At 47.2% G+C, this 24,673-nt stretch overlaps 1 protein-coding gene across 1 annotated transcript in view; it reads left to right on the top strand.

Moving 5' to 3' along the window:
* The window catches only part of LOC141055968 (uncharacterized), a 186,824-nt gene that overhangs the window by 112,554 nt on the left and 49,597 nt on the right, over positions 1-24,673 (top strand). Inside the window, 5 exon segments of the mRNA XM_073552659.1 lie at positions 3-182; positions 265-388; positions 470-558; positions 11,308-11,398; positions 16,631-17,402. Coding sequence (XP_073408760.1) covers positions 3-182; positions 265-388; positions 470-558; positions 11,308-11,398; positions 16,631-17,402 — 1,256 coding nt within the window.

Here is a 24,673-nt window from a genome sequence, read left to right as displayed (position 1 = left end):
AGGATTACACAGTAGTGAAGAAGACCTCTAGTGAGCGCTGTCAGGAGCCTGTGTCTGAGGGATGGGGAAGACCCCTGAGCCCAATCACAGGGCCTCCACCTCACTGCCTGATACAAGAGGACATCAATGACCAGAAGATCATAGAACTCACCAACAAGATGATTGAGCTGCTGACTGGAGAGGTGACACTGCTGGGAATGCTGGGACATTATACAGTAACGCTATGAAGGGATCGGGGGATGACGGTATCATTGTATGTGTCAGGTTCCTATAAGGTGTCAGGATGTCGCTGTCTATTTCTCCATGGAGGAGTGGGAGTATTTAGAAGGACACAAAGATCTGTACAAGGACGTCATGATGGAGGTTCCCCAGCCCCTCACATCACCAGGTAATAGACAGGACTAAATACACACGGCCTATAATTATCTGTATGTAAAGAATGAATTCAGTCCCTGTATGTTTCCTCCAGATCTATCCAGTAAGAAGACAACACCAGAGAGATGTCCCCGTCCTCTTCTTCCACAGGACTGTAAACAAAAAGATCCCAATGTTCCTCAGGTAGATGGAGAGAAAGTGTCATGAGTAGAGTTGAGCGACTTTTGGTTTTTTAGGGTCGCGTTTCGTTTCGTGAAACTCGACTTTTCCAAAAGTCGGGTCGAGCAAGATCGTCCGATTATAGGGAAAAGTCGGGGTCGTCCCGAAACACGAAACCCAATGTAAGTCAATGGGGAATAAAAGTCGGCAGTGAGAGGAGGACAGGAAACACACCTACAGTGCCCATTTGAATGCCAAAAGCATCAATTCTTCTTACTTAAGCTTGTCAACCTTAATTAACTTCATAATATAAGTTACGCACTGAAAAATGGGGGTTATTTGGCTAAAGTTGTGGGGGGGGGAGGGCTGGCTGCAGGTTTTCATGTGCCCTGGGCGAAAGAGCGCCCCTTTAACACATACCACAACTCATCATGCTCCGATACGGCAGATAAATAGCGGTATAGTACAATGAAAAATACCTCACTTTTTACATCTCATGACGAGGCCCATCTATTTCTCCATACAGAATCATTGGTCCCATATAATGTTTGAAACAGTATATGATGAGCTCCACATAATGCTACAGTATATGTTGGTCCCCATGGATGAAGCTCCACTGTCTTATGGGCCCAAATAATGCTCCAAACATAATGGGCCCCATTTCTAATGCTCTAGTGTATAATGGGCCCTGTAAATGCTGCTCCAGTGTCTGATGTCCACCTTTGGAATGTTCCAGTGTATGGTGGGCCCCATCTATCATTCTCCAGAGTATAGTGCTCCCCAAAAATTGCTGTCCCAACATTGAAACAATCAAATAAGTCTCCTCGCTAGGGAATCCCTGTACTTGTCTGGACAGGTGCTGTAGCTTGCTTAACAGCTCGCCAGCCGTTCTCACGCCCAGTATGGATTGCACGTGATTGCACAAAGGTTAGAAAGGGTACCGTATCCCTGGATAACATGTATGGATAGCGTACACATTCAAAATATATGTCTCAGGAGGCAGGCTCAGACGGTGTCAGGCCCAGTATGGATTGCACGTGATTGCACAAAGGTTAGAAAGGGTACCGTATCCCTGGATAACATGTATGGATAGCGTACACATTCAAAATATATGTCTCAGGAGGCAGGCTCAGACGGTGTTAGGCCCAGTATGGATTGCACGTGATTGCACAAAGGTTAGAAAGGATACCGTATCCCCGGATAACATGTATGGATAGCGTACACATTCAAAATATATGTCTCAGGAGGCAGGCTCAGATGGTGTTAGGCCCAGTATGGATTGCACGTGATTGCACAAAGGTTAGAAAGGGTACCGTATCTCCGGATAACATGTATGGATAGCGTACACATTTAAAATATATGTCTCAGGAGGCAGGCTCAGACGGTGTTAAGCCCAGTATGGATTGCACGTGATTGCACAAAGGTTAGAAAGGGTACCGTATCCCCGGATAACATGTATGGATAGCGTACACATTCAAAATATATGTCTCAGGAGGCAGGCTCAGACGGTGTTAGGCCCAGTATGGATTGCACGTGATTGCACAAAGGTTAGAAAGGGTACCGTATCCCTGGATAACATGTATGGATAGCGTACACATTCAAAATATATTTCTATACAGCATGAGGCAGGCTCAGACGGTGTTAGGCCCAGTATGGATTGCACGTGATTGCACAAAGGTTAGAAAGGGTACCGTATCCCCGGATAACATGTATGGATAGCGTACACATTCAAAATATATGTCTCAGGAGGCAGGCTCAGACGGTGTTAGGCCCAGTATGGATTGCACGTGATTGCACAAAGGTTAGAAAGGGTACCGTATCCCTGGATAACATGTATGGATAGCGTACACATTCAAAATATATTTCTATACAGCATGAGGCAGGCTCAGACGGTGTTAGGCCCAGTATGGATTGCACGTGATTGCACAAAGGTTAGAAAGGGTACCGTATCCCCGGATAACATGTATGGATAGCGTACACATTCAAAATATATGTCTCAGGAGGCAGGCTCAGACGGTGTTAGGCCCAGTATGGATTGCACGTGATTGCACAAAGGTTAGAAAGGGTACCGTATCCCCGGATAACATGTATGGATAGCGTACACATTCAAAATATATGTCTCAGGAGGCAGGCTCAGACGGTGTTAGGCCCAGTATGGATTGCACGTGATTGCACAAAGGTTAGAAAGGGTACCGTATCCCCGGATAACATGTATGGATAGCGTACACATTCAAAATATATGTCTCAGGAGGCAGGCTCAGACGGTGTTAGGCCCAGTATGGATTGCACGTGATTGCACAAAGGTTAGAAAGGGTACCGTATCCCCGGATAACATGTATGGATAGCGTACACATTCAAAATATATGTCTCAGGAGGCAGGCTCAGACGGTGTTAGGCCCAGTATGGATTGCACGTGATTGCACAAAGGTTAGAAAGGGTACCGTATCCCCGGATAACATGTATGGATAGCGTACACATTCAAAATATATGTCTCAGGAGGCAGGCTCAGACGGTGTTAGGCCCAGTATGGATTGCACGTGATTGCACAAAGGTTAGAAAGGGTACCGTATCCCCGGATAACATGTATAGATAGCGTACACATTAAAAATATATGTCTCAGGAGGCAGGCTCAGACGGTGTTAGGCCCAGTATGGATTGCACGTGATTGCACAAAGGTTAGAAAGGGTACCGTATCCCCGGATAACATGTATGGATAGCGTACACATTCAAAATATATGTCTCAGGAGGCAGGCTCAGACGGTGTTAGGCCCAGTATGGATTGCACGTGATTGCACAAAGGTTAGAAAGGGTACCGTATCCCCGGATAACATGTATGGATAGCGTACACATTCAAAATATATGTCTCAGGAGGCAGGCTCAGACGGTGTTAGGCCCAGTATGGATTGCACGTGATTGCACAAAGGTTAGAAAGGGTACCGTATCCCCGGATAACATGTATGGATAGCGTACACATTCAAAATATATGTCTCAGGAGGCAGGCTCAGACGGTGTTAGGCCCAGTATGGATTGCACGTGATTGCACAAAGGTTAGAAAGGGTACCGTATCCCTGGATAACATGTATGGATAGCGTACACATTCAAAATATATTTCTATACAGCATGAGGCAGGCTCAGACGGTGTTAGGCCCAGTATGGATTGCACGTGATTGCACAAAGGTTAGAAAGGGTACCGTATCCCCGGATAACATGTATGGATAGCGTACACATTCAAAATATATGTCTCAGGAGGCAGGCTCAGACGGTGTTAGGCCCAGTATGGATTGCACGTGATTGCACAAAGGTTAGAAAGGCTACCGTATCCCCGGATAACATGTATGGATAGCGTACACATTCAAAATATATGTCTCAGGAGGCAGGCTCAGACGGTGTTAGGCCCAGTATGGATTGCACGTGATTGCACAAAGGTTAGAAAGGGTACCGTATCCCCGGATAACATGTATGGATAGCGTACACATTCAAAATATATGTCTCAGGAGGCAGGCTCAGACGGTGTCAGGCACAGTATGGATTGCACGTGATTGCACAAAGGTTAGAAAGGGTACCGTATCCCCGGATAACATGTATGGATAGCGTACACATTCAAAATATATGTCTCAGGAGGCAGGCTCAGACGGTGTTAGGCCCAGTATGGATTGCACGTGATTGCACAAAGGTTAGAAAGGGTACCGTATCCCCGGATAACATGTATGGATAGCGTACACATTCAAAATATATGTCTCAGGAGGCAGGCTCAGACGGTGTTAGGCCCAGTATGGATTGCACGTGATTGCACAAAGGTTAGAAAGGGTACCGTATCCCCGGATAACATGTATGGATAGCGTACACATTCAAAATATATGTCTCAGGAGGCAGGCTCAGACGGTGTTAGGCCCAGTATGGATTGCACGTGATTGCACAAAGGTTAGAAAGGGTACCGTATCCCCGGATAACATGTATGGATAGCGTACACATTCAAAATATATGTCTCAGGAGGCAGGCTCAGATGGTGTTAGGCCCAGTATGGATTGCACGTGATTGCACAAAGGTTAGAAAGGGTACCGTATCCCCGGATAACATGTATGGATAGCGTACACATTCAAAATATATATCTCAGGAGGCAGGCTCAGACGGTGTTAGGCCCAGTATGGATTGCACGTGATTGCACAAAGGTTAGAAAGGGTACCGTATCCCCGGATAACATGTATGGATAGCGTACACATTCAAAATATATGTCTCAGGAGGCAGGCTCAGACGGTGTTAGGCCCAGTATGGATTGCACGTGATTGCACAAAGGTTAGAAAGGGTACCGTATCCCCGGATAACATGTATGGATAGCGTACACATTCAAAATATATGTCTCAGGAGGCAGGCTCAGACGGTGTTAGGCCCAGTATGGATTGCACGTGATTGCACAAAGGTTAGAAAGGGTACCGTATCCCCGGATAACATGTATGGATAGCGTACACATTCAAAATATATGTCTCAGGAGGCAGGCTCAGACGGTGTCAGGCACAGTATGGATTTGACGGCCCAGATTACACAGCGGAGGAGCAGGGAGAGGTAAAGATTGCAAATGCTGGGGCCCTGCCCAAGCAAGGGGGGCCCACTCGTGGGCGTCGGTACTGGCACTGGGCCCCTCATAGTACAGCGGTGTGTCTGACGGCGGGTGTGCACCACCACCGTCAGAGACACTTGATTGCACTATGAGGGACCCTGTGCCAGTGCCCGCGCCCAAGAGTCGGCCTACCCACCTGTCCAGGGCAACGGCACTCGCACGGTGTCGTGCGCTAGGTGGTGACCCCGGCCATGGGGGGGGAGGCAGCACAGTTAGGGAGTTTTAGAAAGTGGCATATGTTGATGTTGGACATTCAGCTGATGCAAAAGGCGAAATAAGTGAAGTACCAGGAAGAGGTGGACCAAAGCAAGCCATTTTTCTGTCACCCTATGTGTCATCAGGGGAAGGTGGGACAAAATCCTTGGAAACCCATGCGTGGTTCATTTTAATGAAGGTTAGATCATCCACATTTTGGGTTGACAGACGGGTCCTTTTTTCTGTCAGGATTGATCCAGCTGCACTGAAGACTCTTTCCGATAGCACACTTGCAGCTGGGCAAGCGAGGTCCTGTAAGGCATATTGGGCCAATTCAGGCCAGGTGTCCAGTTTAGCGGCCCAATAGTCAAAGGGGAATGACCTGTGTGGGAGAACATCGATATGGGAGGAAAAGTAGTTTGTAACCATAGTTGACAACTGCTGTCTCCTGTCACTTTCCATCGATGCAGTATTACCAGTTGTGTGAGCGGTATTTGAAAAATCAGTCCACAACATTGTCATGAAACCCCTGTCTCCAACGCCACTTCTGCTGTGTGCACCACGAACACCTCTGCCAAGCTGCCCCCGGCCCGTACGGCTCGTGTGAGAACCATCACCGCTGCTGTGTGCTGGGAATGCCTCAAGCAACCGATTTACCAAAGTTGCTTGTTTATTAGCCAATATTAGGTCAAGGTTCTCCTGTGGCATGATGTTTTGTAATTTGCCTTTATAGTGTGGATCCAGGATGCTGGCCAACCAGTAGTCGTCATCGTTCATCATTTTGGCAATGCGGGGGTCCCTTTTTAGGATCCGCAAGGCATAATCTGACATGTGGGCCAATGTTCCCGGTGTCAATGATGCACTGCGAGTGCTGGGTGGAGGAGCACTTTCTGGCAAATCCACATCCCTCCAGTCACGCACAAACCCTGTACCAGACCTTGCCACGCCAACATTTTCACTTGCCCCACGAGATGCATCCTCCTCCCCTAAGTAATCATCCCCATCATCCTCCTCCTCCTCCTCTTCTTCCTCCACCTCGTCCTGGAGAGGTCCCTGAGCAGACAATGGCTGAATGTCATCAAGGATTCCCTCCTCTTCCTCCTCATCAACATTGGCTGCAGACGCCTGCTCCTTAAGATGCGTCAAAGTTTGCATGAGCAGACGCATAAGTGGGATGCTCATGCTTAGGATGGCGTCGTCTGCGCTTACCAGCCGTGTGCATTCCTCAAAACACTGAAGGACTTTACAAAGGTCTTTCAGCTTTGACCACTGCACGCCTGTCAACTCCATGTCTGCTCTCAAAGTGCCTGGCCGTGTATCCTCCCACAAATGCATTATGGCCTGCCTCTGCTCGCACAGCCGCTCCACCATGTGCAGGGTGGAGTTCCACCTTGTTGCAATGTCGATAATGAGGCGGTGGTTGGGAAGGTGGCGCAATCGCTGCAGCTTCTGCATACGAACGGAGTGTACAGGCGACCGGCGGATGTGCGCGCACAGTCTTCGCACCTTCTGGAGCAGGGCTGTTAACTCCGGATAATTTTTGAGGAAGCACTGCACCACCAGGTTCAAGGTGTGAGCCAAGCAAGGTATGTGGCTGAGTTTTGAAAGGGCTATGGCTGCCACAAAATTACGCCCGTTATCACTAACTACCTTGCCTGCCTCAAGATGTACACTGCCCAGCCATGACTCAGTTTGTCGCTTCAAGTACTCGGCCAGCACCTCGGCGGTGTGTCTGTCGCCCAAACACATCATCTGCATCACAGCCTGCTGACGCTTTCCACTAGCTGCTCGATAGGGGGACACATCGTGTGCAACAGTGGCAGCTGCAGATGGAGTGCTCGTACGACTGCGCTCTGTGGACGAGCTTTCGCTTCTGGAGGAGGAGGAGGAGGAGGAGGGTCGAACGCCTACAGCCAACTGTTTCCTATACCGTGGGCTAGGCAGCACTATCCCACCACCGCTGTCCCCTGTGGACCCTGCATCCACCACATTAACCCAGTGCGCAGTGATGGACACGTAACGGCCCTGGCCATGCCGACTGGACCATGCATCAGTTGTGAGGTGCACCTTTCCGCTCACTGACTGCTTGAGTGCATGGACAATGCGGTCTTTCACATGATGGTGGAGGGCTGGGATGGCTTTGCGAGAGAAGAAGTGGCGACTGGGTAGGTCATAGCGTGGTACTGCATAGGCCATGAGTTCGCGGAAAGCTGTGCTTTCCACCAACCGAAAGGGCATCATCTCAAACGAGATTAGTTTGGCAATGTGGGCATTCAAACCCAGTGTACGCGGATGAGAGACTGGGTACTTTCTTGACCTACTCATAGTGTCTGGGAGGGTGAGCTGGACTTGAGAGCTGCATATGGTGGAAGTAGCGGTGGACAGGGCGGACTGAGAGAGGGTTGATGATGGTGATGGAGTTGGTGTTCTTTCTGATGGCCTAGAATCAGTCTTTCGTTGATATAACAGTGGGATTCCCTGACTGCTGTGGCCTTGCAACGACACCTCAACATTTGCTGCTGTGCTAACCAGTGGGCTTACAGTGGGGGAAACAATGTAGCGTTGCTGACTACCTTCGTTGTGATCAGTTGCACATGTGGCACTTGAGGTTTGGTGTTGTGTCCACGCTTGCAAGTGCATGCTGGTTAAATGTCTAAGCATGCAACTGGTATTCAAATTTTTCAGATTTTTCCCTCGGCTAAAGGTCTTTGCGCACTTCTTACAGATAACCTTGGCCTGATCATGAGGATTTTGTTCAAAAAAGTGCCACACTGCACTCTTCCTACTTTGGCAGACATTTTGCGGCCTAGCACGCTGTGATCTTTTGACCCTCTGGACAAGCTGTCCAGCAACTCTTTTGATGTTTGGAACCTGTCTTTGGAGTGCTCCGGGCCTGCCAGATAACAGCTGTTGCGATGTCGATGTCTGCTGTGGATGCTCCTCATCTGAGCTATTGGAAGCAGCACCCTCTTCCCCCAATGGATGCCAATCTGGGTCAACAACTGGGTCATCCATCACCTCCTCTTCTATGTCATGTGCACCTTTCTCTGTGTCACCGTGTATGGTGGTATAGTGTGCGGGAAGGGGCACCTGAGTCTCATCAGGGTCAAAATCTGGCTCTGTACACTGCGAGGACAATGTAGTGCTCTGAGTGAATGTACCAGCAGAATCATCCATCAGCGGCTGTGCATCAGTGCACTCCATGTCAGATTCATCTTGGCCTGGGTAATTCACCATTTGACTTGATAATCCAGGCATGGTATGTGAAAACAGCTCCATGGAGTAATCAGTAGTATGGCCTGCGTCATCCTTCAATCTTGGTTGGGGTGAAGGACACAAGGAAAGGTGTGGTTCATGAACATGAGCCTCCAATGACGACTCAGTGCTTTTACTTTTTACAACTGAAGAAGAGGAGGCGATAGAGCTGGAGGCTGAGTCAGCAATGTAAGGCAAAACTTTTTCCTGATGCTCTGCCTTTAAAAGCGGTTTGCCAACTCCTAGAAAACTAAGCGTTCGAGGCCTTATGTAGACAGACGATGACGCAGGGTCAGCACCTCCTGCATTCGGTCCTATTTTGCTCTTGCCACTACCATCAGATCCACCACCAACACCATCATTACCAGCTGCCAACCCCCGCCCAATTCCACGGCCTCTTCCACCAGCCTTCCTCATTTTTGGTAGAAATGTAGACAAAATCCAACAAACTATATAGTAATGTAAAACAAGGTACAAGGTGTCTATAGGACAGGGGAGATTTAGAATTTCTGCACACACTTGTGGACAGTGGACACTTTTGGATTGTGTGAGGCCCACTGATATCTGAGCGCTATGTGACACGCTCGATGGCACAGCTGCCTGTGACCAAAGTGACGAGAGGATAATGGAGATTTTGAATCTCTGCGCACACTTTTGGACACTGGACACTTGTGGATTGTGTGAGGCCCACTGATATCTGAGCGCTATGTGACAGGCTCGATGGCACAGCTGCCTGTGACCAAAGTGACGAGAGGATAATGGAGATTTTGAATCTCTGCGCACACTTTTGGACACTGGACACTTGTGGATTGTGTGAGGCCCACTGATATCTGAGCGCTATGTGACACGCTCGATGGCACAGCTGCCTGTGACCAAAGTGACGAGAGGATAATGGAGATTTTGAATCTCTGCGCACACTTTTGGACACTGGACACTTGTGGATTGTGTGAGGCCCACTGATATCTGAGCGCTATGTGACACGCTCGATGGCACAGCTGCCTGTGACCAAAGTGACGAGAGGATAATGGAGATTTTGAATCTCTGCGCACACTTTTGGACACTGGACACTTGTGGATTGTGTGAGGCCCACTGATATCTGAGCGCTATGTGACACGCTCGATGGCACAGCTGCCTGTGACCAAAGTGACGAGAGGATAATGGAGATTTTGAATCTCTGTGCACACTTTTGGACACTGGACACTTGTGGATTGTGTGAGGCCCACTGATATCTGAGCGCTATGTGACACGCTCGATGGCACAGCTGCCTGTGACCAAAGTGACGAGAGGATAATGGAGATTTTGAATCTCTGCGCACACTTTTGGACACTGGACACTTGTGGATTGTGTGAGGCCCACTGATATCTGAGCGCTATGTGACACGCTCGATGGCACAGCTGCCTGTGACCAAAGTGACGAGAGGATAATGGAGATTTTGAATCTCTGCGCACACTTTTGGACACTGGACACTTGTGGATTGTGTGAGGCCCACTGATATCTGAGCGCTATGTGACACGCTCGATGGCACAGCTGCCTGTGACCAAAGTGACGAGAGGATAATGGAGATTTTGAATCTCTGCGCACACTTTTGGACACTGGACACTTGTGGATTGTGTGAGGCCCACTGATATCTGAGCGCTATGTGACACGCTCGATGGCACAGCTGCCTGTGACCAAAGTGACGAGAGGATAATGGAGATTTTGAATCTCTGCGCACACTTTTGGACACTGGACACTTGTGGATTGTGTGAGGCCCACTGATATCTGAGCGCTATGTGACACGCTCGATGGCACAGCTGCCTGTGACCAAAGTGACGAGAGGATAATGGAGATTTTGAATCTCTGCGCACACTTTTGGACACTGGACACTTGTGGATTGTGTGAGGCCCACTGATATCTGAGCGCTATGTGACACGCTCGATGGCACAGCTGTGACAAAAGTGACTAGAGGATAAGGGAGATTGGATTGCTTTTAAAAAAGCAGTTTGCGGAGCAGTGGGTAAACAGCAATGCCAGCGTGTCAGGAAGCCTTAAAAGGCAGCCCAACAACCAACACCACTGATACACCACTATATAGCCTCCCCTTGCACTGCACACACAGTGACTTGTGTGTTGTGCAGGCCAAATCGCTAGCAGCAGAAGCAGTTCTTTTGTCTTCTTCCCTGCCTAACGCTCTCCCTACAGAATCAGCAGCAACCTCTCCCTATACTAAGATCGGCAGAAGTAAGATGGCGGTCGGCGTGCACACCCTTTTATACCCCCTGTGACGCCCACCAAAGCAAGCCAATCACTTGCATGCCCTTCTGAAAGATGGTGGTGACCCGTGCCTAGGTCATCACGTTGCCCACAGTGTCCGTGGATCCTGATTGGCTGAAAAAGAGCGCAAAACAAACTTTTGAAACGCGACTTTGGCGCGTAAGTCGCCGACCTCGTGGCCGACCTCATCCTAGGGTCGGGTTTCGTTTCATGAAACCCGACTTTGCCAAAAGTCGGCGACTTTTGAATTTTTTCGACCCGTTTCGCTCAACTCTAGTCATGAGATCTCCCCTATGATGTGTAGACGGCTATGAAGGTCTTGTGCTCAGTCTTGTTTTATCCACCAGTATCATGTTTTATACTTGTGTAATGAGAACGGTGGAGATGGCAGGATTAGAGCTGATCATGGATGTGACTTCTTCATCTGTCTGTGACTTTTACAATATTTGTTTCAGGATGAAGATCTGACCCATATTAATACTACAGAGACATATGTGAGGGGTGATGAGTGGTGTAAAGAGGAGATTCCTACAGATAACCGCCCAGGTGAGTAATAACCACTAAATACAGAGAAGTCACAGATTCCTCTCAGTCACCAGCTGTGGCTGCTTTATTGATGGTATAGTCCGTCCGTATCACAATCGTGTGATCACCATTTTGTCTCTAGGCCACATCATTTTTCTGCATCCGAAAATGTTCAGTTTGCTTAGTGAAATTGTGAAAGCCCTTTTCTATAGAACTTACAAGCTGGAGGATCCATCTACTGGGATTAGAAGACGCTGACTCTTACCTGCCCAGAACTGTTAACTACAAAGTCAAATGATAGGGCACCTAAAGTGGCCTGACAAGTTAGAAAATGACTTGAAGAAAAATATAAGAGAAAGCGGAGGGTAATGATGCTGTTGGCTTCCTAGATCCCTGATATCTTATTGGATGAATCTCCCTTCTCTCCCTTCTGTGCTGCTGAATGTGCTCATATGGTCCCTACAAGACCAGGTCCAGTCTTTCTGGCCAAACTTTGCTGTTATGATCAACAACATTTAATGCACAGTGAGGCCAAGTGTGAATTTCTGTATAATAACAACAGAGTTTCCCTTTTTTCCTGACTTTTTCAGTTTCTTTTAAAAGCAACTAACTTTAAACAGGATTGTGATAAGCTACATAAAAACATTACACCTGTGCCATGATATATCTCTAAGCTAAATTTAAGACACCACAGCTCTGCACTATTATAAAAAGCTATTTTTAATTGTCTAATATTTCTTCTTGAAATTATCTGGCAGAAAATATTGGCCCTTACTATTGTTTAGATTGCCAAGACCCACCAAACCCCATACTGTAATTACCCCAGAGAGGTTTCACCACTAGTTACTCATTTTTTACTGATGAAGAATATTGAGTTTGATCATTTCAGTAGATGTTATTGTCTATACTCAGTTTTTGACTACAGAAGTTAGTGCCCCAAATACTCTGATTTAACCGCTTCCCACAGCCAGTTTTGTTTTGTGTGCCCATTTTTCAAATCTGACTTGTTTCATTTTATGTGTTGAAAACTTTGGAGTTCTTCACAAAGGAACATAGGAAACAAGTGGACCTTAGAAAATAATTTGTAACTTATCTTGAATCCAACAATATCTTGTATACAGTTGTGCACTACTGTCTGTGTACATGGCAGGGTTATGAAGGGAAGGAGCGCCATTTAGCTATTTGAATGCAGATCTTGTTGGAATAGTTTACAGGCACAATGTATTGGTTACCTGGCAGCTCAAAAGATGGCTACCTTGAACAGGCTTGGCACTATCTACTCCGCTTTCCAGATACCAAGGATTGCGTTGCTCATCATCCTTTAACCACTTTACATGGATCTGGACATAGACATGGACACCTAGGCTTAGTCCATGGTGTTACCTGCTGTTCTATGGAGTGGGATGATAAGAAGAATAATCAGGTAGCCAGGTCAGAACCATGAGGGCAGAGAAAATGCAAAATCAGAAGATGCAAGAGTAGTCAGTAAGCGGTCACAACAGGAGACAAATACACAAGAAGAGAGCTGAGCACTTAGGACTGAATCAGAGGAAAACAAGGCTGTATCTGGCAGCTTCCTGCAATAATCTTTGAGCTTTAGTAGGGTGTCGTGCTTTTGAATTGGTGGAAGCTGGGATCACATTACTCCAGATGGACAGCACACACACCCATAATGCCAGATTGGATGGTACTACAGGTCCCAGAAACCCTAATCTAAGTGGCTGTGTAAGAAGGTGGCACGGGATGGTAGCCATGGGCAAGTCCTCTTGATCACAGTCAGTGAGCACCCCGGCCCCTTGCACATGAAAAGACAGTTTATGTCCCAGCCCTATAACACAGTTGGCTACCTCTGGCATACGGTTGCTCACCATACTGGAACGACTTCCTCTGGATGCACCACATGTCACACTTTGGTTCCAACAGTGGCAACATTTTAATGATGATAAATAGGAGATAATTCCTGTGCTGTCCCTATCCAGATATTCTGGCTCAATGGCTCCTGTCCGGTTCCGGGAAGCAAACAGTCCTGTAATGGGCACTTGCAGTCCTAGTGCTCATTCCTGCTGCTCTGCAATCCTTTGGCAGCACAGTGTCCCCTCCAGGGGTATATCACACTTCCAGCAGTGGAGCACGTCCTGCCTCAGACAAGCCTGCCCGGGATCTGACTGGGAGACAGGAATTTCTTCTGTCTCTGAGGCTGCTAATCCTGCCCCCTGTTTAACCCTTACTGTCCCTGAGAGCAACTGAGGATCCCTGCCACCTTCTTACAGCTGAACAGAGCCTGAGCCACCCAGAGCTTCTGGTTCCGACATCTCCTCCATTACCAGCACCGCCTTGTTTTGCAAAGTATTTAAAGGGGGCGGATACGGCTTTAAAGAAGGCGATTAATTTTATTACAATAATTAAATGATTACATAAAATAGGAAATAGTGTGATATTGCGTACACTTTTGCATAATATAAATCACACAGGAAAAGTACTTACATTGCACACTACATAAGAAAAACTTCACCAGGAAAAGCGCATCATCTGGAAACATCAGCTGTGAGAAGCAAACAGTGAAGACAGAGAAATTCCTGGGATATCTACACTGGCTAACAGACTTCTGTCTTAGCTGAAATCTTCTCCAAAATTATGTTTGGAAAAAACAATGCTTGCGTTACCAAATGTTACACCACACTTTGACAGCTATTTGTCCGATATAGTATCCTTCGTACTGAGAGGCCAGCTCTGCAGATGTAAATCAACATCGGACAAATACCTCACCGGATAAACCATGCCAAATGCTCTCCTGATTCCGAATGTTCTACCATAATATAAACACGACATTTCTCACTAAACATTAATAACGAAACTATGCAGTAATTGGATGATACTATAAACATACGCTTTCCCACTATGGGTTTCCGATGGTCATTAACATCTTAGTACTACACGACTGCAGAATTAATAAGGCCGTGCCTGGTGACAAAAGCAGTGGTCACAGGTGCGGATCATAGACGAGATTGGGCACACCATATGAAAAAGCCATAAAATGATAAAATGGCAGAAAATCAGCAGTAGAAAAACACATAAAGTGACTCCATTTGGAAAATGTAACCCTCAGTAAATTAATCTATGGGGGTAGTGACTATTTTGACTCCACGGGCACTTTCCGGAAATTAGCAAGAAGTGGATGTTGGAGAGCAAAATTTGCAAATATAACATTTTATTACCCCACACAGAGTGCCAAGATTGTGCTCCAAGAAACACACACATCTTAAATTAAGTGCGTTCTTCTCACTGCAGTAATAGCAAATACATGTATTCTAAATGTGATTTGGGCACAGAAGTGAGTCGGAGATTTGACTTTGTGAAAGTGGATATTGCTGGATTGACTTATAGAAGTCATGTATCTTTTGAAGAGCCTTTGAACCACTAATATGGAAACCTCTGTTTTTCCACGGAGTGATGTGGACCAGAGTGTGGGCTTGTTTTTTGAGATGAGTAGAAGTTTTTATTGATATTATTTTCTCCTAAAAACATTGGTGGCTTTTTATTCCACATTTGTGGTGCAAAATGAACAAACAATTGAACACCACGCTCTACTGGTTCATGCTATGAGATTTTCTATTAGATTGTGAACTGTCATTGTGTTGGTGAATGAATCATAGAATCATAGAATTGTAGAGTTGGAAGGGACCTCCTGGGTCATCTGGTCCAACCCCCTGCTCAAAGCAGGATTCCCTAAATCATCCCAGTCAGAGGTCTGTCCAGCCTCTGTTTGAAGACTTCCATTGAAGGAGAATTCACCACTTCTCGTGGCAGCCTGTTCCACTCATTGATCACTCTAACTGTCAAAAAGTTTTTTCTAATATCTAATCTGTGTCTCCTCCCATTCAGTTTCAACCCATTGCTTCTAGTCTTTCCTTGTGCAAATGAGAATAAAGTTGATCCTTCTACAATGTGACAGCCCTTTAGATATTTGTAGACAGCTATTAAGTCTCCTCTCAGTCTTCTCTTTTGCAAACTAAACATTCCCAAATCCTGCAACCTTTCCTCATAAGACAGGGTTTGCAGACCGGTCACCATTCTGGTCGCTCTTTTCTGAACTTGCTCCAGTTTGTTGATGTCTTTTTTAAAATGTGGTGCCCAAAACTGGACACAATATTCCAGATGAGGTCTGACCAAAGAGGAGTAGAGGGAAATAATGACTTCACGTGATCTAGACTGTATGCTTCTGTTACTACATCCTAGAATTGCATTTGTCTTTTTTGCTGCTGCATCACACTGTTGACTCATACTCAGTCTGTGATCTATTAGTATACCCAAGTCTTTTTCACATGTGCTGTCACTTAGCCCTATTCCTCCCATTCTGTATATGCTTTTTTCATTTTTATTGCCCAGATGTAGTACTTTGCATTTCTCCCTGTTAAAAACCATTCTGTTAGTTGCTGCCCACTCCTCCAGTTTATTTAAATCTTTTTGAATCCTCTCTCTCTCTTCTCTAGTATTAGCTATCCCTCCTAGCTTTGTGTCATCAGCAAATTTAATTAGTTTACCCTCAATTCCTTCATCTAAATCGTTGATAAAGATGTTGAACAATACAGGGCCCAGGACAGAGCCCTGTGGTACCCCACTTGAAACATTCTTCCAACTGGATGTGCAGCCATTTACGACCACTCTTTGGGTCCGATCACTAAGCCAGTTATGAATCCACCTAACAGTTGCCTTGTCCATTCCATAATTAGTCATTTTTTCAATAAGGATTGTATGAGAGACTTTGTCAAATGCTTTGCTGAAGTCAAGATATACTATATCTACAGCATTTCCTTGATCCACCCAATCAGTGATACCGTCATAGAAGGAAATTAAGTTAGGAAATGATTCAATATTTCATAGAATCATAGAATGGTAGAGTTGGAAGGGACCTCCTGGATCTTCTGCCAATGCAGGATTCACTAAATCATCCCAAGAAAATGTCTGTCGAGCCTTTATATTGAAGGAGAACTCGCCACCTCTCATGGCAGCCTGTTACACTCATTGATCACCTGCATTGTCAAAAGATGTTTCCTAATATCTAATCTGTGTCTCCTCCAATTTACCGTAGTTTTTTTCCCATTGCTTCTAGTCTTTTCTTGTGGAAATGAGAATAAATCTGAACAATAAAGCTATTTTTACATAACTTACTATTTTTTCAGACACTTTATGAAGAGAAATGTTAAATATTAAGTTCAACGAAATTGTATTAAAAATACTTGGCTTTTTTCTTAGCAGATGACTGTACCGGGAGACCAGAGGGACAGCTGACATCTTCAATTTTTAAATCAGATGATGCTGAGATCCTACAGGACACAGTTGAAATGAATACTATTACTCCAGATATATCATCATCCCTTCACATCAAAGATCTGTCATCTGACCCTTTGAAACAGGTTCTGTCTTCTGATTCATTACCGAATACTAAGGAAAATCAACGTCACAAAAGAGGCATTAAAATGCAAATTGCTCCTAAAGCAAGGAAGTCTTTTACATGTTCAGATTGTGGGAAATTTTTTAACTGGAAATCACAGCTTGATAACCACCAAATAACTCACACTGGGGAGAAGCCTTTTTCATGTTCAGAATGTGGGAAATGTTTTAACCGAAAATCGAATCTTGATGGACACCAAAGAACCCACACAGGAGAGAAGCCTTTTTCCTGTTCAGAATGTGGGAAATGTTTTAATCAGAAATCGCATCTTGATAACCACCAGAGAACCCACACAGGGGAGAAGCCTTTTTCCTGTTCAGAATGTGGAACATGTTTTGTGAAGAAATCTCACCTTGTTAGACACCAGAGAATCCACACAGGGGAGAAGCCTTTTTCATGTTTAGAATGTGAGAAATGTTTTGTAGAAAAATCACATCTTATCGAACATCAGAGAATCCACACAGGGGAGAAGCCTTTTTCCTGTTCAGAATGTGGAAAATGTTTTGTGAAAAAATCACACCTTGTTAGACACCATAGAATTCACTTATGGGAGAATCGTTTTTCATGTTCTTAGTGTGGGAAATGTTTTACATGGAAATTAACTCTTAATAAACATCAGTGAAGTCACACAGGTGACAAGCGTTTTCATGTTCAGAATGCTGGAAATGTTTTAACTGAAAATGTTTTCTTCCTAAAGGGGTTGTCCAAGAGTAGGACAATCCCTTGTTATTCCTCATGTTTGACCTTGTTAAAATAAAAAGACTCATACTCACTTCCTGTGCCGGCGCCATTCCAGCGGTGTCAGGACTCGCATTCCTGGGGTTCACATGAGGTTATTATGTCACATGAGCCCTGCACCCAATCAGTACCCTCTTCACTGTCCCTGCATTCAGATGTATTGAACATCAACAGGAAGGCTGCTGTCATGATCCAGACTGGGTTTTGAGTCCTGTCTGCCCTTTTCCCAGTCTGGTCATGTCAGGGTTAACTTGGCCTCGTTTTGGTTTCAGGTCTATTTCTCCCTGCTACATCCTGCAGGCGGTGTCAGTTATATTTTCTGCCTATGGCATGAGTATCTGACTCTAGTAGTACCCTGATTTGTCCTGCTGTGCTTACTGACTTTGCCCTTGCCTGTTCCTTCCTCTCTGCCCATCCCATCTTAGTGTTTCCCTATGTTTTTGGATTTCCTGGTGTTTGACTCGGCTTTGGCTCTGAGCTGACTTTGTCTCTTTCTTCTGGCACTTCTGCTATTGACTGGTATTGACCCTCTGGTGCTTCACTGACTCTGTGCTTGTTTTTTCCCTTTGTACTGCGTGATGGTCTAGGTTTTGAGTCGGCTTGTTTGACTTCTCTGGTGCCACCTGGTGGTAGCCACACTACAGCTCTGCAGGTTTGCTCTTGCAGACTTGCTGTCCTCCTTCCACTCTATGGCCAGCGTGACAGCTGCTCTGTGACTTCCTCTTGATGTCCGATTTGTACAAAGGTGGAGACAGTGACCCAGCACAGATTGGGTGCAGGGCTCAAATTACTTAATGACCTCACATGAACCCCAGGAATGCAAGTGCATCCAATCAAATCTGGCCAAAGATTTCATCCATTATACGTTCATGCTTAAAACATAGATTGTGCACTTCACTTCTCCAAACATACTTTAACAACCTCAGCACCTCACCATCCAGCATTCCTAAACGTTTCTTTGACACTTATTATTCCCTTTTCAATCCAAGAGTGCAGGCCCCAAACCAAAGATCTCAGCGCTGACGATCTGGCCAATTATTTCAAATTAAAAATTAACCATATCCAGCAGGAAATTTTCTCCCAATCCCCTCATACCATGCACTGTCCTCCCTCCCCCACTGTATCTCGCTCACTCTATGTCTTTGAACCAGTTGTAGGGTCGGTGGGCCGGACTGGGGGGGTGGTCCCTCGATATACCGCGGAGTAACAGACACAAAATGAGGCAGGTATCGGGTACAACAGGTCCAAGTTTATTCTCTTGCCGTCCACCTGACGGCCTCCGAAGTACACCACACTTCAATGCACTTCACTTCACTTATCGGCCCTCCGTTTTCAGGGCCGCTTCCCGCAAACCGTACACCGGGGACGTACATATACGCACCGTCCCCTCTTCACTTTTCGATGCTCCTGTCAGATCCGTCACTGTGGCCGCCTTAGGCCCGTAAACCAACAGTACCTTTACTGATCAGTCGTCACTCTCTCAATACGGTATGCTTTACCTCAGTGCCTCGTCTATACTGCGGTACTCTTGTGTCAGGACCACCCACCTGACTTTCTCTCTCCTCAGTCCCTCTGGTTTAGTTTTCCTCACAGTGCACAAACTGTCGTAGTCCTCCTGTCACTGGAGCTCCCCCTGGGGACTGGAACTTTCTGGAACCCTCCTGTCAAATTTATAGCATTCCCGGTTCCCTGTAACTCCGCCCCCATGACCAACAATTTCCTAAGCCCTAAGCTGATGTCAAGTCCTTTGCTCACACTCCTCCCTGCCCTCTAATGGTCAACCCAAGGTACTGCACGTCCATTACACTTTCTCAGCTGTTTCCCCACTGTAGTAACTGACACCTGTCTAAACTGCAAACCTTCCTTTCTCTATTCTGACAAGTCCATCCGTCCATCAGGTCACCTTCCCTACACTCCTCATTCCTTTGTCTATTGTCGTCCTCGACAACCGTAATCCCTGCCTTCGTCGTTCTGAAGCTTCACCTACACTCTGTTGTCGGACCAGTTGTTGGGCCAAACCCACTACCCGCGGGGGCTGAACCATACTGGGAGCACCATGCTCTGAGCAGCCTACTCCTACTCACCAGCGCGCACACCACATGACAACATCTTTCAGTTTGGGCTAGGTACACCCATATTCTCTCTATGGCGTGTACCTTCCCCTACTCTCCCCTTCTGTCACATTCCACTGTCCGGTACGCCATGATCGAGGCCTCACATCTACCAGATCATTGCCGGCGTCCACCTTCCTCTTTCAGGGGTGTCCTTGGTGTCGGGGACCTGACCTAGGATGGCTGCCTTTCTCACATCTTCCATCTCTTTTACTTTTCTTTCAGTTACATATCATGGTCGGCGTCTTGGTCTCCCAGACCTTCTCCACACATAGACCCCTTTCGAATCTCACACTTCCCTTTGGTCCCTCAGACCTTCTCTTACCCGGACCTGTTGCATTTACTTGTGCACATTATACAACAAAACAACTTCACAATATCACAAGTACCCCTTTTTTTTTTTTTTTTCATTTTCCGTTGCTTTTAAAACCAACATATAACAACATAACATTGCATATCTTCCTTTTTTCCACCTTCCTTGGACATGGACACTCCCTCTCTTCTTCGTATCCCCGCTCTGTCAGGCAAACATATTTACGAATACTCTCCTTTTAAAAGGAACATAGACAAAAGAAAGAAAGAAAGAAGAAGGAAATAGAAACAACAGTTAAACAACAAAAACATTTTGTTTTTTAAACCTAACTGTCCATATGACCTGCACAACAGTGCATCGAACTCCCGACAGTCTAACCCACTTTTAGTGGTCAGAAGTGAGGGGCTCCACAACCGTGGAGCTCTTGGGATACCGAGGGTGTCCACATAAGACCTCTTTACGGGGGTTCACATCCTTCGGGCTCTGCAAGTACGGCCACCGCATAATAACCGCGGGGACAGTATTCTTTGTAGTACGACACTAAGTCTCCTTCCAAAGCCCGACCGTGACGAATGGTAGTCACGTTTACATAAACTTTCAGGCCAGTCTCATCCCGAATAAAGCCATACCCTTTGGCGATGTTGGTATACACCAGCCGTCCCATAGATCTCTTAGCCGCCATACCTGCCTCTCCCTTTGCATGGAGCAGGTTCCATATCTCCTGCTCCTGGGCCTTCTTTTTCTTAACAACCTCTGCGACCCATACGGAGGGTACAGCGTAGGCGCTGGAGTCCGGTGGGCGGGGCTTCGCCAAAGAAGAGATCAGGGCAGAGGCGGCCGATGGTGTCAGCGGCCCAGCAGCCGCTGGGGCTGGGTGGCGGATGGGAGCGGCCATGTTCTTAGGAGATTGGGCCACAGGGCCTGTCACACAGGCCGCAGTTGATTCCAGTGCCGGCATAGCAGCCGCGGCCGCAGGGTAGGCCGCACTTGAAATTTCATCTGGAGCCAGGGCAGCGGCCGCCTTTGAAGATGCGGTTGCTAGCGGCAGAGGGGACGCAACAGCGTCTTCTACGGTCAGACTCCGCACCGGCGACACCGGGTGTGGCGCCACCAGGTGGAGTGGTTCGGGACCAGGAGCGGAGGCCCTGCTCAGTTCTGCGTATATGGTAGGGCCCTCCTTGGTCGGGCTCTCGGGGACATAGGATGCCGTGTGCTGCGGCTGAATGGTGGGGGCTGCTTGCGGAGCCACTGTCGGGGCCGGGGGAAATCTCACCTTCCCCGGTGCCGTGGCCTCCATCACGTCATCACACGGCTCTTCCCGCAGTCTCTGCTCTTCACCCTGCCATCCGGCGGGGCTAGCCTCTAGGCTCAGGGGCTCCGCAGGGAGGCTTTCCACTGGTAACTTCGGCGGCCGTTCCCGCTGGTTCCGCACAGGCTCCGCTTTTCCAATCAACAGCCAGCTGCCTGCCCGTGGCTCTGAGGGAGACACTTTCTGGTGGAGCTCGACCTCCTGCCGCCATCGCCACTCCAGGCACCCGATGCCTCGACACCCGCAGCATCTCATACCGTCCGTTGGGCAGCAGTTGAATGGCGCCAAGCAGCCGCAGCCAAGCTTTTCCTCTGTGCCACTCCCTCTGCTGGGTGGGGAGATGGCAGGCCTCTCCACCCATCTACTAAGGTCCAGTCTATGGGAACATCGGCCTCCGGGTACATACCGCTTCCCCCTGGGGTACGTTGGAGGGGGTCCCAGTCCATTTAGAACAACTGTAAACATATGAACCTCTCCTCTGCGCTGAAGCAACATGGCCATACTGCACAGCACCTGGTACCACCCCGGATCCACTGCTAGCAATGCAGAGCCGTCACAGCGTTCCCAATTTGTACTCCACAGGTGGGTAATTTGTAATCCACAGGTGTTTCTAATCCAAGCAGTGTAGTCCAAGTCTTTCTCCATCCTTTGGGGCAGGCCTGCCGCAGAAGATGACGTATTAGCGGCGGCGATCCTGCCGACTACGCCAAGTGTAGGGTCGGTGGGCTGGACTGGGGGGGTGGTCCCTCGATATACCGCGCAGTAACGTATAGACACAAAATGAGGCAGGTATCGGGTACAACAGGTCCAAGTTTATTCTCTTGCCATCCGCCTGACGGCCTCCGAAGTACACCGCACTTCAATGCACTTCACTTATCGGCCCTCTGTTTCCAGGGCCGCTTCCCGCACACTGTACTTTACACCGGGGGCGTACATATACGCACCGTCCCCTCTTCACTCTTCGACGCTCCTGTCAGATCCATCACTGTGGCCGCCTTAGGCCCGTAAACCAACAGTACCTTTACTGATCAGTCGTCTCTCAATACGGTATGCTTTACCTCAGTGCCTCGTCTATACTGCGGTACTCTTGTGTCAGGACCACCCCCCTGACTTTCTCTCTCCTCAGTCACCCTGGTTTAGTTTTCCTCACAGTGCACAAACTGTCGTAGTCCTCCTGTCACTGGAGCTCCCCCTGGGGACTGGAACTTTCTGGAACCCTCCTGTCAAATTTATAGCATTCCCGATTCCCTGTAACTCCGCCCCCCATGACCAACGGTTTCCTAAGCCCTAAGCTGATGTCAAGTCCTTTGCTCACACTCCTCCCTGCCCTCTAATGGTCAACCCAAAGTACTGAAAGTCCACTACACTTTCTCAGCTGTTTCCCCACTGAAGTAGCTGACACCTGTCTAAACTGTGCAAACCTTCCTTTCTCTATTCTGACAAGTCCGTCCGTCAGGTCACCTTCCCTACACAGTCACGGAAGAAGTGATCAGGCTTCTTGCATCTTCTCGCCCAACTACTTGTACTTGCACCAATGACTCTCACCTCTTTCCCTCCACATTTAAAGATGCCAGCATACTTCCATTACGTAAAAACCCATCCCTTGAGCAAAACTGTACTGCTAATTATACGGTAGATCGGTCTCTAATGTTCTCATAATCTCTAAACTCCTGGAACGCCTGGTCCACTCCCATCTAATCCTCTATCTCTCAAATCACTCTCTTCTTGACCCTCTACAATCTGGTTTCCGCTCTTTACACTTTACTGAAACTGCCCTCGTTAAAGTCTCTAATGATCTTTTAACAGCTAAATCTAATGGTCACTACTCCTTGCTGATTCTCCTGGATCTCTCTGCAGCATTCGACACCGTGGATCACCAGCTCATCCTCACTATGCTTCGCTCCATCGGCCTCAAGGACACCGTTCACTCCTGGTTCTCCTCCTACCACTCTGACAGCTCCTTCACTGTATCTTTAGCTGGCTCCTTCTCTCTTTTTCCCTTACTGTCGGGGTTCCTCAAGGATCAGTCCTAAGCCCCCTCCTCTTCTCCTTCTATATACTGCCCCTATTGGACAAACAATCACTAGATTTGGTTTCCAGTACTATCTCTATGCTGATGACACCCAATTATGTACCTCTACTCCGGACATAATGCCTGCATTATTACATAACACCAGTGATTGTCTTACCGCTGTCTCCAACATCATGTCCTCCCTCTGTCTGAAACTGAACATATCTAAAACTGAACTCCTTGTGTTTCCTTCCTCTACTAACCTACCTATGCCCGACATTGCCATTTCCATGTGTGGTTCTACCATTACTTCCCAGCAACATGCCCACAGTGAGGGTCGCATCATGACCCTGAAGATATGGTGGAGGAGGAAGACATGAATAAAAAGAAAATGACAAGAACTGTATACCCTTATTTGGGTGGGGAGGGGTGCAAAGGAATACAACAGTAAATAATGAACATTAGAATTGGCTTTATGTTCTGCTGCTTTTATCAGGTGGGGGCTGAGAAGTCTAGGTCAATCCAGGCCTTATTCATTTTGATGAGAGCTAGCCTGTAAGCATTTTCAGTTGACAGGCGTATGCACTTATCAGTTATTATGACCCTGGCAGCACTAAAAACTCACTCTTACAAAATATTACCGGCAGGGCAGTCCAACTCCTCCAACGCTTAGAGGGACAGTTCATGCCACGTGTCCTGCTTGGATTCTCAATAGATGTACTGCACAGAGGAATCATGGAGGATGTTGGCACGGTCAGGTAGGTACTCTTTCACCATCTTCAAAAACTTTTTGCTCCCTTGCATCAGGGCCTGGGCACTGGTAGGGTCTAATGAAAGAGTCCCAGACCTTTGATAATCTTCACCTGCCTTTGTTGGCCTTGGTGTGTGCCTCCCTCATTTCTACTCCTTGGATGTCCAAGTAACTATGACCTTTGCCGCCAGTCAGATGGAAATTTTTGTACTAATTGTTCAAATGGGACCTTCTGGTATTGCACCATTTTACTAGCCCTCTTCGCCACAGGAAGGAAAGATGGAAAGTTCTCCTTGAAGCATGGGTCAAGAAGGGTGAATCAACCAGCAATCAGTCTTGGCCAAAATGCATATAACTCGAGGGTCACGGGAAAGGTAATGGGACATAAAGTCAGCCATGTGTGCCAGACTCCCAACAGGCAAAACTTCCCTGTCTGCATAAAGGGGATGAATATCCATCTTCTCCTCTTCCTCCTCCCTTTCCTTCTCTTCAGCCCACCCACTCTGAACAGATGGGATGAAGCTGAAGTGGCTAATACCCTCTATAGCACAGGCAGCCATCTCCTGTTCCACTTCAGCCTCCTTCTCCTTATTATCACCCAATCTGCACTG

Source organism: Dendrobates tinctorius, unplaced genomic scaffold, assembly GCF_039654945.1.
Source record: "Dendrobates tinctorius isolate UK_male_01 unplaced genomic scaffold, ASM3965494v1 ptg000192l, whole genome shotgun sequence".
Lineage (NCBI taxonomy): Eukaryota > Metazoa > Chordata > Amphibia > Anura > Dendrobatidae > Dendrobates > Dendrobates tinctorius.
The sequence above is the reverse complement of the archived record's forward strand: the minus strand, read 5'-3'. Positions and strand labels throughout refer to the sequence as shown.